At 49.7% G+C, this 17,897-nt stretch overlaps 2 protein-coding genes across 6 annotated transcripts in view; one reads left to right on the forward strand and one right to left on the reverse strand.

Moving 5' to 3' along the window:
* The window catches only part of NRL (neural retina leucine zipper), a 29,035-nt gene that overhangs the window by 1,203 nt on the left and 9,935 nt on the right, over nucleotides 1-17,897 (forward strand). Inside the window, exon 2 of one of the 5 annotated variants that reach the window (XM_029953057.1) lies at nucleotides 4,257-4,344. The exons of 1 other annotated variant lie outside the window; for it this stretch is intronic. Coding sequence is in view for 1 of the 4 variants with exons in the window: in XM_029953054.1 (XP_029808914.1) it covers nucleotides 15,429-15,445 (17 nt within the window). In the remaining 3 variants the exon portion in view is untranslated. Of the gene's footprint in view, nucleotides 1-4,256; nucleotides 4,345-15,400; nucleotides 15,460-15,722; nucleotides 15,891-17,897 lie in introns of those variants that run through there. 3 more of the 5 variants (XM_029953058.1, XM_029953054.1, XM_029953055.1) reach the window with 3 other exon arrangements.
* On the reverse strand, nucleotides 7,413-16,058 carry PCK2 (phosphoenolpyruvate carboxykinase 2, mitochondrial). Its single transcript, XM_029953046.1, has 10 exons — nucleotides 15,924-16,058; nucleotides 13,414-13,659; nucleotides 12,773-12,957; nucleotides 12,480-12,683; nucleotides 11,907-12,094; nucleotides 11,411-11,573; nucleotides 11,022-11,240; nucleotides 8,668-8,805; nucleotides 8,299-8,394; nucleotides 7,413-8,059 (listed from the first exon to the last, which is right to left on the reverse strand). Exons 1-10 carry the CDS (start codon nucleotides 15,950-15,952, stop codon nucleotides 7,605-7,607), a joined length of 1,923 nt encoding a protein of 640 aa, XP_029808906.1. The 5' UTR covers nucleotides 15,953-16,058; the 3' UTR covers nucleotides 7,413-7,604.

A 17,897-nucleotide genomic window follows, 5' to 3' on the forward strand; every position in this document is an offset into this window, starting at 1 on the left:
AACCCGGGGACGCCTCGTGGTTTGTAGACCGCTAGGCGCAAGCTTATCGTCTCTTGTCACTAGAGTCAGCATTTTACTGGTGTGCGTTCTGTACAGGGCCCTACTCTTGGTTTAATGTTCTGCTCTCACCAACTGAAATTCTTAGTTTTTGAACAAGTACCTCACACTTTCATCTTGCTGGGGGCTCTACTAATTATGTATTCGATTCTGCTGGTCCCCCATCTCTTATTGTCAGGTAGTTTACTATCAGTTTCCCTGTAACATTTACTGAGACCTTAGGATTCTGTGGTTTCTGGGCTGTCCAGCTTGGAAAAGCTAAAATCATTTAAACAAACAAACAAAAAAGGCGACTTTCTTTCCTGTTTTCCCTTCAAATACAATTCTTCAAGTCTTATAGATTAGTTGAAGTTGTTTTCACTGTCACCACTCAGAATCAAAATTTCATTACTTCATGCCCCTCCTATTTGATCTGCTGGAAGTATTTTTCTCCAATAGCATTTAGTTCTAAAGAACCTACAAGTGGTTCACTTTTGTTTATTGTTTCAAATACAAACTTCCAAACCTGGTTGTCTATTTTTTTATCAGTCTTTTTAAAATATAACTTCTGCCAAGCAAATATGCCTGTAAATTCTGTGCTGTGTCTACCTTTGTACCTTCCAAGGAAAATTTCTTATCTGAGGAAAACTTTGTCTCTGCCAGGTAGACTCCCTCGTGACCCAATGGTACCACTTAAAAGAATCTAGCTGGGATCTATATGCTAAATCTAGCCTTAAGATTTATGATTGGGCCACCTGGGTGGCCCAATCAGTTAAGCATCGGACTTCCGGCTCAGGTCATGATCTCGGGGTCCATGGGTTTGAGCGTGGTGTCTGGCTCTTTGCTGACAGTTCAGAGCCTGGAGCCTGCTTCAGATTCTGTGTCTCCCTCACTCTCTGCCCCTCCCCCACCATGCTGTGTCTCTCTCAAAAATAAGCAAACATTAAGAAACAAAAAGAGTCCAGGGACGCCTGGGTGGCTCAGTCTGTTGAGCGTCCCACTTCGGCTCAGGTCATGATCTCAAGGTTTGTGAGTTCAACCCTACATTGGGCTCTGCTGACAGCTCAGAGCCTGGAGCCTGCTTCAGATTCTGTGTCTCTCCATCCCTCCCCCACTTGCACTCAGTCTCTCTCAAAAATAAAACATTAAAAAAATTTTAAAAGAAAAAAAAGTCTGTACTCTTGATTTTGGCCCCCCACTTTGGGCTCCATGCTGATGTGGACACTGCTTGGGATTCTCTCCCTCTCTCTCTGCCCCTCCCCTGCTCGCTCACTTGCTCTCTCTAAAAAATAAATTTTTAAAAAAGATACATTCAATACAGCAATTCGTGATAACAGTAAAACACTGGAAACAAAATGGGCCAAATATACTACAATATGGGAGTATATTGGTTAAGCAAATTGTGCTCTACATGGTAGACACAGAAATATCAAGTAGTCATTAAAATGATGTTGTAGTTGTCTTTTTTTATTGCCATGGAAAATTGTGCAAGTTATATTGTTAAGTTTTTTTTTTTATATTTATTTTGGGAAAGTGCAAGTGGGGAGAGAGGACAGAGGATCCAACGAGGGCTCTGTGCTGACAGGCTAACAGGAAGATTCTGATGTAAGGCTTGAACCCACCATGAGATCATGACCTGAGCCAAAGTCGGGTGCTCAAGTGACTGAGCCACCCAGGTGCCCCAGTTTTGTTTTTTTTAATGTTTATTTTTTAGAGGAGGGGGAGGGGCAGAGAGAGAGGGAGACAAAGAATCTCAAGCAAGCTCCAGGCTCTGAACTGGCAGAACAGAGCCTGACTCAATGCTCAAACCCACCGACCCCGAGATCATGACCTGAGCCAAAGTTAACACTTTACCAACTGAGCCACCCAGGTGCCCTGGACTACCACCTTTAAAAAAAAAAACTAACAATGTGGGGAGCTCTGTCTCTCTCTCTCAAAAACAAACATTAAAAAAAAATTAAACTTGTACATTACTGAACAGAGTATTAAAGGTCATGTTAAATATTAAAAAAAAAATCTGAGGGTGCGTGGGTGGCTCAGTTGCTTAAGTGGCTGACTTCAGCTCAGGTCATGATCTCGTGCTCCCGAGTTTGAGCCCTTCATCAGACTCTGCTGTCAGTGCAGAGCCCGTTTTTTTATCTTTTGTCTCCTTTTCTCTTTGCCCTTCCCTTGTGCTTTCTTTCTCTCTCAAAAATAAATAAACATTTAAAAAAATCTGAGCTTCTATGACCAAACTGAGTCTTAACATTAAGTCAGAGGCGCCCGGCTGTCTCAGTCAGAAAGGCATACGATTCTTGATCTTGGGGTTGTAAATTCAAACCCACATTGGGTGAACAGATTATATAAATAAGCTAAGTGAATAAATCTTTAATAAATTAAGTCAAAATACTAAAGAATATAGGATTTTATCTTTAGATCCATTGATTAATTTTTTTAAGTTTATTTATTGGAGAGAGAGAGAGAGAGAGAGAGAGAGAGAGAGATAGCCTGAGTGGGGGAGGGCCAGAGAGGGAGACCGAGAGAGAATCCCAAGCAGACTTCTTGCTGTCAACACAGAGCCTGTCACAGGGCTGAAATTCACAGTGAGATCATGACCTGAACCTAAATGAAGAGTTGGAAACTAACCAACTGAGCCACCCAGATGCCCCCTTTGAGTTTTGTATGCAAAAGATTAAGCTTTTTAACATACTTGTCATTTGTGACTTACAATACTTTTATTTTTTATTTTAGAAAGAGCAAGTGTGTGAGTGGGGGAGAGGGGCAGAGGGAGAGAGAATCTTAGGCAGGCTCCACGCTCAGCACAAGCTGGGCTCAGGGCTCTACCCTATGACCCTGGGATCATGACCTGAACCAAAATCAAAGAATTGGAGGCTCAACTAACTGACTGAGCCACCGAGGTGTCCCTTATAATACTTTTTAAATGTATATGGACATTTATGTCCTAGGATATTTTATGTGTTCCACTGAAATAAATATACCAGTTCTTTAAAAATAATTATAATTAAATCACTTTGAGAAACTATTGGCCTTCCCTCTCATGATTTTGAAATTTGGTGTGATGCTTGGTGACGTTTTGTGAAGTGCTTTTCATGGGGCAGCTTCTGCTTTTCCCAGGTACAGTTGAAGCCACTTAACGCCACAGAGAGCTTTTCTACCTTTAGCACCCATTTTAGGACCCCTTCTGGTGATTGCGAAGTAAATGTCAGCTAATTGACTTTCTTTGTGACCTGCCTTGCATTATTTCCTGCTCATTAGCATCCCCACTAGAGGGCGGGCTGTGCTAGAGAGGAGAGAAGGGAAGCCGATTTTTCTTTTCTGGCTAACCTTGCCCTCCCTCTCCCCCACCCCACCGACCTTGCAGCCTGGTGACAGCACAGAGTTCCTGGGACACGTGTACAGCTCTGGGCTACACAAGGGAAAGTTGTCTTCCGAAGCAACTGATTACATTATCTACTTGTAGCACTCTGTGTAGAAGAAAAGGGGGAAGTATGCTAATTTACCTAGGATTTAAATTCTGATGACCAAAAAGCAATTGAATAATTATGGTATTTCTAATACTCTCATGCCCTGTGACCTTGAGAATCAGAAATTTTTGTGTGGCAGAGAGGAGGTACAGGTGTGATACAGAAGAAGCTAAAAACCTGTTAGCCTGGAATTTGAATAGGAACTATCAGTATGAACTCATGAAGTGTTTTATCTTACTCTATCCATTGAAAAGGTCTACAAACAATGACCAATCCAGTAGTAGTAAGGTACACTCCTACCACTCAGATCTTAAAATACCATTTCCCTGGAAAGCAACCAGAGCTTAAAGAAATGGCTGAGTCCAGGTCTGGGGCAGAAAATGTACAAGACACACATGGATCAGCTTATCTTACCAGATAGCAGGAAGCTCGCAAACACCATCAGGGCAATGTCAAAAGGACTCAGTGGCTTGGTCGCTTAAGCATCCAATTCTTGATTTTGGCTCAGGTCACAATCTCACGGTTCATGGATTTGAGCCCCATGTTAGACTCTTCTCTCTGCCCATCCCCCACTTGCTCTCTCTCAAAAACAAACAGACTTAAAAAAAAAAAGACTCAGGAGCCAAGTTCTCATGGCCAAAAATGGAACAATTTGGGCATTAAAAGGGTAACTCCATAAACACTAAGTATGTTTAAATCCGTGAGTTTATAATGTTGTGTGTGTGTGTACGTAACTAATTGTTTGCCCTTTTGCAGGATGATAGGAAATTAAATCATACTGAAGATGGTAAATAAAGGAAAAGAATCCGTTACCTTGCTGCTTCTCTATAAACTGTCCCTTGAGGTAATGAAATAGAATATAAAGGGAGTGCCTTTTGAAAAACTGTTCCAACGATTATGACAATTTGAATATGGTTGTTTTGAAATGCCTAGTAAATTGGGGCACCTGGGTGGCTCAGTCGGTTAAGCGTCCAACTTCAGCTCAGGTCATGATCTCATGGTTCGTGGGTTCAAGCCCCGCTTCAGACTCTGTGCTGACTGCTAGCTCAGAGCCTGAAGCCTGTCTTCAGATCCTGTGACTTCTTCTCTCTCTGATCCTCCCCTGCCCATGGTGTCTCTCTCTCTCTCTCTCAAAAATAATAAAAACATTTTAAAAAATGAAATGCCTACTAAATTAATGAATCTGGGCATTAAGCATCTAGGTCTGGATGCTTCAATGATTAAGTTGAGGGAAAGCAAAGGAATGGAGGAGGAACCTACAGATTGAGACTTAAAAGGCATATGAAATTCTTAAAAATGGGCAAAGCTGAACCATAATGTCTAGAGATCCACACTTGGGTGATAAAACTATAAAAATAAACTTAAAAAGGACGCCTGGCTGACTCAGTTAAGGATCTGACTTCAGCTCAGGTCATGATCTCGCTGCTCGTGGGTTCAAGCCCTGCATCGGGCTCTGTGCTGGCAGCTCAGAGCCTGGAGCCTGCTTCGGATTCTGTGTGTGTGTGTGTGTGTGTGTGTGTGTGTGTGTGTGTGTCTGTCTGCCCTTCTCACGCTCATGCTCTCTCCTTCTCTCTCTCTTAAAAATAAACATTAAAATTTTTTAAAAAATAAACTTAAAGGACATAACTATCATGCATCACAGTATCCATCAATACCAGGAAGGAGGGGCTGCGATGAAGATGAAGAACCTGGTGAGGGGGTGGCGGGGCTTTGGGTGTCCACAAAGTTCTGTTGTTTTCTCTGGGTGATGGTTTAAAGGTGTTCACTTTCCATTACCTTATTAAGTTATACCTTTGTTTTTCATGGTTTTCTGTGTCTGTGTCTTTACGCAAAATAAGAAGATTAGGGACGCCTCGCTGGCTCAGTCAGAAGAGCATGCGACTCAATCTTGGCGTTGTGAGTTCAAGCCCCACAATGGCTGTAGACATTACTTAAATAAATAAAAAAAAAAAACTTTAAAGTAAAATAAAAAGGTTAATTAAAATGTGTTAGAGGGGCGCCTGGGTGGCTCAGTCGGTTAAGCCTCCGGCTTCGGCTCAGGTCAGATCTCACGTTCGTGGGTTCGAGCCCCGCGTCAGGCTCTGTGCTGACAGCTAGCTCAGAGCCTGGAGCCTGCTTCTGGTTCTGTGTCTCCTTCTCTCTCTGCCCCTCCCCCTCTCATGCTCTGTCTCTTTCTGTATCAAAAATAAATAAAACATTAAAAAAATTAAAAAACAATGTGTTAGAGACGCCCTAGTAGCTCATTCAGTTAAGCGCCGGACTCTTGATTTTGGCTCAGGTCTCATGATTTGTGGGTTCAAGCCCTGCCTGCGTCTCTGGCCTTAGTGTGGAGCTGGCTGGGGATTCTCTCTCCCTTTCTCTCCCTCTCTCAAAGTAAACAAACTTAAAAATTAAAAGTATGTTAGCTACATTTTATCATTTCTCTGCAGGGCCTGCAGCCTAATTTTATTCTAATCGTCAAAATCATTTTTAAGGCTAATAGCTTTCAATCACTGGGCATTTAGATATCAGGAGGGCTCTGGAACCCCAGTCCCCTGCCTTGTTCCTGAAGGGACTTATTTCTGAACCTATTTTCTTTCTCTTCTAAATTTTATTTACATTGCTCACTTTCCTCTTCAACTGTAGAGTCAGCAAAATATGACATAGGCTTACAGGGCATACTCTGATCAACAGAGAGTGAAAAGGTGAGGGCGGCTAACATACAGTCAATGGTTACTCCCTGCCAGGAACCGTTCTGAGCGCTGGCTCCACTGACCTTTAATCCTTCTAACAACACTGAGGTGCAGGCACATCTCGGTCTTATAGATGAGGAAACCCAGAGGCACAGGACTCTACTGTGTGCCTGACATGTGTTGTGCCGCCTCTGATCATATTCTCAGGTATCACATGCCATTCGTGAAGCTGAGGATTTGACTATATATTTTTGTCCGCAGTGTTTTCTTCTGTGGCAATTCCCAGGGATTCCATTTTATTTGTTGGAGGTTATTCTCATTTTTGAGATATGGACTTCCATCTTACCAATCTCCATTTATACATGCACTCAGCCTGATTCAGATTGGAGGTGAAGTTATGCCTCAGCCACCACCCTGGTTTATGGAGGATCTTTGCCCCTTCATGGTTTTCCTATAAAGCTGATATCCTGAGGATTTAGGCCAAGGCCTTGTTACTTAAACTATGGTCCCTGGACCAGCAGCATCAGCATTAATTGGAAGCTCATAAGAAAAACAGAATCACTGGCCACTCCAGACCTACTAAATGAGCATTTTATCAAGATCCCTGGGTGATTCGTATGCACTTTTAAGTCTGAGAAGCATGGACAGGGGACATCTAAAGTCCTTATAGCTTTACGGTTTATGTGGTTATTGTTTATCCTTGGTTCTACTGTTTACTGTGGGGGCTTGGGCAATCACTTGACCTCTGTATGCCTTTGTTTCTTCATCTGTAATATGGCACTGGCTTCAAAGGGTTGTTTTGTAATGTGTTCAGAACAGTACCTGGCACATAGAAGGTACCATGAAAGTGTCAGCTCTCTTAATGTTAAATGGGCTTTCACGAATGCTTTGGGAGTCCCAATGTCAAGTCAAGCAGGAGGAAGAACAGGTTTGACAACTGACAGTGGAACTGCTTCACTGGGGATGGGATTATAGAGGCTTCTGGTCTCCAAGTGGGAGGCCAGGAATCTTAGGCTTGGAGGCTATACTGAGTAGCTGTTAGATGCCCTTCTCCCAGAAATTCCCACTTATCTGGCCCACTGGTAGCGCTGCCTGTGAGAGAGGTCCTGGATGTCACCGGGCGGCACCAGGCCAGGCTGCACTGGGCACTGGCTGCTTGGAGAGCTGCAAGAAGGAGGCTGTGAAATTGGTGTTAGAGAGAAGCCTGTGAAGACAGGCGAGAATGAAAACAGCACGAAAGTTGTGTAAAATAAATGAGAATCTCTTATTATTAGCGTGTCAGAGAAGGCCAGTGGCCTGGTCTCATGGCACCCAGATGTTAGTTCTATTCAGTTGCTCATATTTTCTGCGAGCCTGGTGCTCTCCTGTCCTTAGACAGGGGCTGGGACAGGATGGAGGGTGCTGTATCCTCCTGCTAACCTGGAGCCTCAGGTCACATTCTGCGCACACGTCCCTCCAGGGCCTCCAGTTCAGCCAACACCTCCTTGGGCAGATCCTGATTGACTTGCTCTGTCAGGTAGCTCCGAATGTCACGTACCTCCTGTTCCCAGAAGTCCTTGGGGAGCGAGAATAGCTGGGTGGTATCTATGGCTCCAAGGCCGCTGAGATCTAAGGCACCTTCCTTTGGGACCAGCCCGATGGGCGTCTCTCGGGCACTGGCCTCCCCCTCTAGCCGCCGGCAGATCCAGTCTAGCACCCGAGCGTTCTCTCCAAAGCCTGGCCACAGGAAGCGGCCCGCCTCGTCCCGCCGGAACCAGTTGACGTGGAAGATGCGGGGTAGCCGGGCCCCCTTTCGCTCCTCCATGCTCAGCCAGTGTTCTAGGTAGCGCCCAAAGTTGTAGCCAAAGAAGGGCCGCATGGCAAATGGGTCATGCATGATGACCTTCCCTGGGGAGGGGAGCAGGATGGGTAAGGGATCTTCCTCCTCACTGGAGAAGAGAAGGGCACCCTGCATCTAGCTGGAGGAAGCTGGGAAATGTTGGTGGCTCCGGAAGATCCTCAGAGGAGGGTGAAGGGAAATGATTAAGAAAAGAGACCCATGGAAAGGGCAGGCAGGAGGAAGGGAGGGAGGTCTGGCTCAGGAAGGGAGAGAAGCAGCAATGTGGGTATATGGGGATGGCACTGACCTTTGTGTTCAGCCGCAGCAGTGGACTCAGAGCGCATGGCGCTGCCCACAAACACCCCATGGCGCCAGCTGAAGGCCTCATATACCAGGGGTACTCCTGCAACACCAGTGAACAGGGTCACAGGCAGATTTTGTCTTTGGGCCCTCACCCTATCCCTCCTGGGGATCTTATCCCCTGGTTTCTCTCTCTTGCTATCTCTGCTTTTCAAACCCCAGGCCTCCATGTTTTGCATCCTCCCTGGGGACAGCTGTAGAGACAGAGACCTACCGTTGGCAATCTAGATTGAGCTTTAAGTACAAGAGGGAGGCGGGCCCTGAGATAGAGCCAGACCCTTTGCCAAGAAGGCATGGAACCCACACAAATGCTTACCTTTGGGTCTGCGGCCTCCAAAGATGATAGCATCAATGGGAACGCCCTCAGGGTCCTCCCAGGCTGGGTCCATGATGGGGCACTGGCGAGCCGGGGCACAAAAGCGAGAGTTGGGATGCGCACAGGGCTCCTTGTCTCCTGGCAGGGGACATACAAATAAATACTATCAGTTCCAAGGGCCTGTCCATCCCCAGCATATATATATATATATATATATTTGCATGCACTCTTGCACAATTTCATTTTGCATCATCAACTCCCTGAAACCTCATGTGGTGAGGAGGGAGAAGGGAGCCAGGACATCTTCCCCCAAAAGATCGGGTTATTTATCCATAATGGTGCTACCAGCTGTGCTATGTGAGAGAGTGGGCAAGGGGTTGGTGTTTAGCAGGACACTACTGTCTATGCCAAGCTGTAGCTCCTTGGCATTAGCCAGTGCTCAAGAGAATGGACTTAGGTCTTGGCATATGGTTTTCACAGAAAATATATCCCAGAAATGATTTCTTTATGGGATTATTATGTAAACAAACATTCAGACCTAAAGCAAAAACTGAGGCTGTTGATGAGTACTTCAGACAATTGCCTTTCCATCAGCAAATAGAGGAAGATGGGGTCTTCTGAGCTATCAAAATGTAAACAGGAATCGATTTTGAAGCTAGTAGAACTTTGGTGATTTCCCTGGGTCTCCTTAGACCCAGAGGGAACAACAGGGTTTGAAGAACTCAGATATAACCTGGGCAGGTGAAACCGAGGAGCCCATGACATTTGGCCCTTGGAGAGAAAATGGGACCAAGTCAGTGGCATATGTATAAAGCACCACCATGGGGGTCCTGAATGTCCAGAGTAGCTTCTGCTGGAGGTTGCTGGTCAGACCTGGGGGGAGGGGAGGGGGCAAGGGAGTTCTAGAGCTTGTTCTTCCCCCTGCCCCCTCCCCCTCCTTCCGCCAGCTCCTGCTTCCACTGCATATAAGAGCCTCCTGCACTTCCATCAGCCCCCACTTCAGGACCCAGGCACAAGGCATTATTCTGGGAATTGCAGCTGGGCACAACACGCCCTAGTTATACCCATGAATCTAGAGATGATGAAAGGGTTAGGGAACTAGCTTGCGGGGAAGTATGGATATTTCTTCTCAGTTGGGTGGGGAGGTCAAGGAGGGCTTAATGATGGTGGTGGAGAAAACAAGGGGTGATTAGATAAGGAGGGAGAATGCCTGGCCAGGCTGGACGATGTGAATGTAGGCTTCAGTGACCACAAGGCCACCCTCCCCAGCATGCCCTTCTTTGCTCCTATCCCTAGGTCTCTGGGCTCTTTAACTGCAGAAGGTCCAGAGTGCAGGGTTGGGGGAGGGCAGGGCTGTTAGGCACCAGGGGCAATGACAGGGTTGAGAGACTAGCTTTTAGAAGAGGCTAAAGAGCGGGTCTGATTTCGCCTGGAAGGATTTGCGTGTGCGTGTTAGAGGGACAGAGAAGGGTGAGGGTAACAACACTGACCTTTAGACAATAATTATTATACAGGGGATGGTAGGAGCCAAGAGGCAGAGGGAGGGGCAGGTTTCCTCCCCTCTTAACGGGTCAAACTTTATGGACTTGCTTTGAGCCCAAATCCTTGTATAAAAATTTTCAAAACAGTCCTTCTCTTTCCTTTCTAAAAACACTTCAGGGGTACCCGGGTGGTTCAGTCAATTAAGTGTCTGACTCTGAATTTCAACTCAGGTCATGATCTCCAGGTGCATGAGTTCAAGCCCTGCTTTGGTCTCTGTGCTTCAGTGCTTCCCCACTTGTTCTCTCTCTTGCTCTCAAAATAAATAAACTTAAAAAAAAGCGTTCCAGCTTATTTTTATTGAACATTTGCTATGTATTCGGCACTATGCTGAACACTTTGCATGCATTATTAGTTTTAAAAGTTTAATTATTTATTTTTGAGGTGGGGGAGAAGGGGCAGAGAGGGAAGAGAGAGAATCCCAGCAGGGGCTCGAACTTCAGATCTGTGAGATCATGGCCTGAGCCAAAATCAACAGACACTTAACTGACAGAACCACCCAGGCACCCCTGCATGCATTATTTAATTTAATCCTCCAACAGCCTTACAAGATAGTACTGGGTAACTATCTCCAATTAGCCGATGGGGCAACTGCAGATCATGAGCGTAAGCAGCTTAGTCAGGTCCCAAAGCCAATACTTGGAGTTGGGGACTTGACCAGAGATCTCGCCTGGGGTTAGAAACTGGGAATATTTATAATTTCCTGTGCCTCCCAGAGGCCCTAGAGGACAGCCGCAGGTTATGTGGAGAAGGCTTCTATATCATCAAGGTGCTGAGCCCTAAGGGCTGTATCACAACTCCTCCACCACACATACCAGGTTTCCAGGGTTTTCCCAGCCAGGAGGTCACAGTGACGCCAGGTGGAAGAGGCTGGTCAATGCCCTCCCAGTACACTCCACCATCACTGGTCTCAGCCACGTTGGTGAAGAGAGTGTTACTCTGGATTGTGGCCATGGCATTGGGGTTGGTGGTGGCAGAGGTGCCAGGGGCCACACCGAAGAAACCATTCTCAGGGTTGATGGCCCGGAGTCGACCTGTCAGGAGGAGAAGTAAAAGAAAGGAAGGATCAACCAGGAAGAGTTGAGAGGTGCATCCACAGAAGGTCCTATTCTGTTCCCCCTTACCCTGAGGTGGCCCCCAGATCTTATGGGGAAAGCCTTTCTGTCTCTAGGGTGACCGAGAGTATGATCCAAGGGCCTCTCACCATCACTGTCAAACCTCATCCAGGCAATGTCATCCCCCACACACTCCACTTTCCAGCCTGGCAGTGCTGGCCGCATCATGGCCAGGTTAGTCTTGCCACAGGCACTGGGGAAGGCGGCCGCCACATAGCGCTTCTTCCCCGCGGGGTTGGTGATACCCAGGATCTGCGTGTCGACAAGAGAGGGAACAAGGAAGAGGTCAGTTATGGTCTGCACATAAACGACAGCTAGGGGTTAACAGGGAGGAAAATGTTTATTCCCTAAACAAGTACACTACCTTGCCATAGAGCTGGCGTGGTGGTAAGTTGAAGCCCCCCCCCCCCCAACCCCCCGGCCCCCAATGTTCAGCAGCCTAAGGCCAAAGCTTTGGTCATTTTGGCAGAGTCCCTGCCCACCAGCCTAGCACATGGCAGTGGAGAGGTGAGGCTGAGGCTGACCAGCCACGCCCCACCCCTGCCCTGCTCCCCACAGCTGCCTAGGTCCTCACCAGGCCCTCACCAGCATGTGCTCCGCTAGCCAGCCCTCATCCCGGGCCAGCCGAGAGGCGATGCGAAGGGCAAAGCACTTCTTGCCCAGCAAGGAGTTGCCACCATAGCCGCTGCCGAAGGAGATGATCTCCCGCTGGTCAGGCACGTGGCCAATCAGGGTTTTCTCTGGGTTGCATGGCCAATGGCTCACCGGCTCCCCTGGGGACAGTGGGGTCATGGGGTCATGGGGCTGGCTGCTAGTAGGTAGGGCTATGAGGAACTGGGGAGTTAGGAGCTGGAGGGTATTGGGATTGGCAGGAGAGACAGGAGCAGTGGTGGTGCCAATGAGTAGCTAAGTCCTTCCCCACCACCCCTCCCATAGTATCCATCAGCTCCTACATCCCTATTCTGGGATGGGACGTGGATAAGTGACTTTTCTCAATCTTGTGCAAATTGTTCTGCCAACACAGCACTGCCTCAGCCCAGACTGCTGCTTTAGATTTTGGGAATGAGGTGTTTCACTAATTAGGATGAGTAGGATTTAGGGTTCCCTCTGAGTGCAAGCAGGTCCCCGTGTTCTCCCCTAGGCAGGGCCGGCGCTCACCTTGCCCAGTCAAGGGCTGGCCCACAGAGTGCAGACACTTGACAAAGTTGCCATCTCCGAGGGCCTGAAGCACAGGTGTCCCCAGCCGGGTCATGATGCGCATGCTTGCCACCACATAGGCAGAGTCAGTGAGCTGCACACCGATTCGGGACAGTGGGGAGCCCACAGGACCCATGCTGAATGGAAGCACATACATGGTTCGGCCTGTGGAGGAAAAACGCCACCTGGATGAAGGGTTCTAACCTGTTAATACCTTCAGTGCCCCTGTGTGTCTGTGTCCCTGCCCCGGTTACCCTGCATGCAGCCTGGAAACCTCTCGTCCACAGCTTGCTGGAACTCAGCTGGGGACATCCAGTTGCCTAGCTGCCCACGGGCCCCACCAGCCGGGAGGGGCACCGTGTCCCGTTGAGAAGGAGTTACAATCACCGTCTTGCTCTCTACTCGTGCCACATCCTTGGGGTCTGTGCGGGCCAGCCAGCTGGGGGAGAAGGGATTATCAGGAAGATGTGGCCAGCTGATCTCCCTCATCCCCAGACCCAATCTTCCAAGTCCAACTTTGACTCTAGGTCTTCTGTGGGTCTCATTTTTGCCCATCCATTTGCACCTCAGTTGCTCGCTCCAGATTTTGTCCCAGCTAAGGGGGTAGTTCCTTTGGCCCAGCCTTCTAAAGGTCTCTGCCCTTGGCAGAAACTCTCTGATCTTGGGTGAAGGGAAAAAAAAAAGCAAAGGTTTTTATTTGTATTAGCTTCTTTACTTAACCTAAAAAATACAGACCAATGCCACTAATTCCTGATTCTGTTTCCCCCGGAGCTCCCATTCTTGTTCATTCCATCGGAATGGTCTAGTTAAATTTGCTGTTTGTCTTGGTAAACCCAAAGTGGCCTCAGTCCAATCAGCTGTTCCCATCACATGGGTCATGGAGCTCAGGGCTTACCAGTTGCTGTACTTGGGGAGCTTTCGGATAAGTCCCTGCTTTTCCAGCAGGGCCAGTGTGGCAGTGTTCTCAGCCTCAGTGCCATCACAGATGTGGATGCCCTCAGGTTGGCACAGGCGGGCACTGCGCTCCACAAAGTCTCGAACCCCAGCAGGCAGCTGGCCCAGATCGCCACTGAGTACTCGCAGGGTCTGGATGCTACGCCATGCTGACCAGCCCCAGGGGCTCAGCCCAGGCCGGCGAAGCCTGCAACAAGAAACAGAGAGGTAATGGGCTGCGGTGTTCTCATGGAAGATGGGCAAGTCAAGGGGACAGAAAGCTTGGGCTCCTGTGACAGGCTAAAACAGGTCTTGGCACAGGCATCTTGGAAAGCAGGTCAGAGTAGGTGTGTGGGATGTATCTTGTGTCCTCCATGAGTCTCAGTGAGGGTGTCTCCTTGTCAGCAAGGTACATGTATTGCCAAAGGAGCATAAAGGCACACACCTGTGGTGTGGAGGATATATGTAGGCATGTGGAGGTTATTGCATGCTTAGCCCATGCCCACATTTAACTATGTCCGGTCAATGCTGGCAGTGAGGAGGTGCCCTATGCCCAGGTGACAGCTTCATGAGTCTGGTAGTTAAAGCCCTCATCCCTGTTCTTTCCATTCTCAAGAATAGTTTTTAGGGGCGCCTGGGTGGCTCAGTCGGTTAAGCCTCCGACTTCGGCTCAGGTCAGATCTCACGGTTCGTGGGTTCGAGCCCCGCGTCAGGCTCTGTGCTGACAGCTAGCTCAGAGCCTGGAGCCTGCTTCTGGTTCTGTGTCTCCGTCTCTCTCTGCCCCTCCCCCTCTCATGCTCTGTCTCTCTCTGTATCAAAAATAAATAAAACATTAAAAAAAAAAGAATAGTTTTTATAAGTTAAGAAAGCACCTGCTTTTACTTTTTTCTTCTGGTGTCTATGCTATAAGACTGTGAAAGCCTCAGCAAAGTACCCAGTCTTTGAGATGGTACAGTCCCAGGTTTCTAGATTAGGGCTCTGGTACAGAGAGTAGGTAACTGGGTATTGGGGTTCCAGGCATCAGAGCTAGGACTGCCCACATGGGCCAACACGGGTTGCATAAGATCTTGCCATTGGGTAGGTATCTTTGAGCCGGGTGGAAGGCTAACTCTTGGGGAATGTCAGTGGCTGGGGTTCATGCCCATTCCCAGGAGGGCAGGGTCCTTGTTGTCTGTCCCTTCACACTCCTGGGAGAGGGAGAAGCAGGGTCTGCTCTGATTGGCCTGGACCCAGGGTGGAGTGACCCAGAGAGAGCAAAGGCCAAGAGAGGGAAGCTGCCCTCCTCCGATGCCAGGCCCTTGCCCACCAGAAACTGCTCCACACATGGGACTGCATGCCCCTGTCCCTCCCCTTAGAGGTCAAATGGGTAGAGAGTTTTGGGTGTCAGTGGTAGGCAGGAACATCAGAATGCAGAAAGCTCAGTTAAACTCAGAGGCTGTAAGCCTGGGGAAGGGAGAAAGCTCAGACCATGGATATGGGAGCTGGAGCCTGACTTAACTGGACATGGACTGACAGGATTTAACCCAGTGTGGCCTCAGTGGCAGAGGAAGAGGACTCCTGGGACCTGGAGAATTTTCCCTGGGCATTAATTTGAAAGGCAGGCCCTCCCCTGCAGGGGGCCTGGTTCGGGAGTCTCTGGTGGTCTTCCCCAACTCTCCACCAGTGGGACCCTCTCTTTTTCCTTTTTCCAGAGACCACCCACACGGGCTGGCCAAGAGGAACCAGCTGTGGGAGAGACTCGGGAGTCAGCTGACACTTTGGGACACAGACTGGGGAGAAGGGAGGTTACACAGGAGCTCCTAGGTCCTTGTGAAAAGAGAGCAGGGCCTAGGAGCTCCCATCCCGGACAGACAACTCCCATCCCCTACAGAGGATGAAGCCAACCTATTAGAATTGAACGCAACTTGCCCCCCCCCCCCCTTGTTTCCCTCTTTCTCCTGGCCGCAGGTCCCTTGGCTGCGCCAGGCTTCCCTCCAGATGCCAGTTCGCAGGAGGTCGGGAAATGGAGGTTTACCTTCTTTCTGCCTTCTTTGGGGAGCTCTGAGCTCAATCCTCCAGGGATTCATGCACCCTTGACCCCAGGGCCCTACCGCGCTTCTAATCGCAACTGGGGCACAAGAGTTACATCTTAAAGAAAAGGAGGGGACGAGGAGACAGGGCTCTGAGGGGGCGAGCGAGGAGGGGGAGGAAGTTCTGAGTGGCAGATCAAGACCGCGCGGTCAGAGATCAGCAAAACAGGGAGGGGGAGGACGGGACGGAAGCGGAGAGACTCGGAGCAGCGCAGGCCGCCCCAGATCTCCCGCGAGACGCCCGGCCCGAGGGGCTGGGGATGGAGACACTCTCTGCCCCGGCCCGCCTCCTCCTCGGCTGAAAAGCCGGCGGAGGCTGGCGGGCATGAGAGCGCCATTGGCAGCCCCGAGGAGGCGAGCGCGGCGGAAGGTGCGGGTCGGCCCCAGGCTAAGGCTCACTCACCGCAGGCCGGGGCGGTACACAGCGGCCATGGCACCTGGGCTGGGGCTGCGGGGTGGCCGCGAGAACCGAGCGGAGCCGGGGAGATAAGGAAGGCGGGGAAGGAGGGTGCGCTGCGAAGCGAGCGGGAGCGAAGGCTGGGCGGGAGGCGCTTAAAAAGGAGGCGGGCGGGCGGGCGCAGGGGCGGAACCTAACTGGGCCGGCGCGACCCTCCCTACGCCCTGCTATTCGGCCGCTCTCCCGGGGCGCCGGGCCCCGGGGCCGACTAGCCGCCTGCCCTCCCCCAGCATCCTAGCCCCCACATCTATGTCTCCCATTGGACAGACGGGCTCCCTACTCGGCTCCCCTCCTCCGCGAGGCTCCGCCCCCCGCTCCGCCTCGCCCCTTGCACATGATGTAACTTTGAGGACTCTTGCTCCCGAGAGATAGCGACTGGGAGACATTGGGGTGGCAAACAAGCTAGGAACAAGGGGCGAGGCCAGGGCGGGGGCCCACAGAGGCTGGGAGTCCAGAAACCGGGGGGGGGGGGGGGGGGGGGGGGGGGGGGGGGGGGGGGGGGGGGGGGGAGAGGTGGGCATTGCCTTTTCCCTTCTCCTGGGGACTGGACTCTCTTAAGACCCAGGTTTTTCTGTTTTCCAGGGCCCTAAAACTAAGGTTTCCCTGGTCCCCAACTCCTAAGTCCCTGTTTCTTCTCCCCCTGGTGAGGGTTCCCCCAGAGGAGGGTTCTCTTCTGCCTTCCTATGAAATGGTGGTGTCTCTCTACCCCAGAGTCTCTTCTTTGGGCATCTGCTCTGGTACCACCCCAAATGCCATAGTACCTCAGACTCAACATGCCTATAGTAGGCGTATGCCCAGCATTGACTCCCCCTTTCTGGTAATAGCACCCCGATGTTCCTTTAGGGAACTACCTCCTCCATGTGATCATATAGGTCTCCTGTGGGTAGGCTCTCAGTTTGGCCAATTTGTATCTTCCTCTCTTTGGCCACAGCAATTGGGAGTGTTCAGGGATGGGCATGAGGGCCCTCTCTGGAGCTTTTTCTGTAAACCTTCAAAATGAGCTCTTTCTGCTGGGGTTGCGGAGCTGGTGGGATATAAGCCTGGAGCTGCGGGGTATCAGCTTGGCACTGCAAAGCAGGAACCTGTCCTTGATGAAAGCCAGACTAGACAAAGCAGAGCAGAGGGATGGAGAGCTACAGATTCGTGATTTTGATTATAGGAGTCAACAGATTTCTTCTCTCGCTCAAGCTAATTTTCAGCGGATTCCTGCCATTTGCAACAGAAACAATTCTGAATCTCACGCTTCTCAGAGTTCTGTCCTAAAACATAGTGGAACAAGGAGAGCTGGCCTCAAGCCTTGGGCTTGCTGTTGGCTCTCTATCTCTTATACCCAGGCTCCAACCTGGACTCAACCCCACGTGTATGTATTTGGGATTCTTTCCCCCACTTTCTACATCCAAACTCCATCCAAACCTACACCACGTCAAACAGCTGCCTCTTTGGCAACCCTTTGGGCCTAAAGGTGTGCACGCTGGTGGCAGCATGGATCTACTGAAGGTCATCGTCTCTTCCATAATCCTGCACCTGCTTTCATGGTTCCCTATCTCAGCAAATAGCACAAGCATCTAGGCAGTTGCCCCAGAGGAATCTGATTCAGTCCAGGCTATTCCTTTCTTCTCTTCCATAGCCAGTCAGACACTAGGATCTTTGGATTTGTACTTCATAATTAGCTCTCAAATCTGTGTCGGTCCCCGTGACCATTGCCTTAGTTCAGGACTTACTCCTTACCTGGCTTCAGGTGGTATCTTCCAAGCCACCTCTTGGACTCCCACCACTGCAGATGCAACTCCCTCTCCCTCCCACCAAGCTCCCTTCCAAGCTCTGCACGGAAATTCACTTTGATGAGTTAAGAGAGAGAGGGGCAATGTTCATTGTGTGGACCCTAAGTCGGGCTCTGTGCCAGCAGCTTTACATGCATTA

Source organism: Suricata suricatta, chromosome 9 (genome assembly GCF_006229205.1).
Source record: "Suricata suricatta isolate VVHF042 chromosome 9, meerkat_22Aug2017_6uvM2_HiC, whole genome shotgun sequence".
NCBI classification, from domain to species: domain Eukaryota; kingdom Metazoa; phylum Chordata; class Mammalia; order Carnivora; family Herpestidae; genus Suricata; species Suricata suricatta.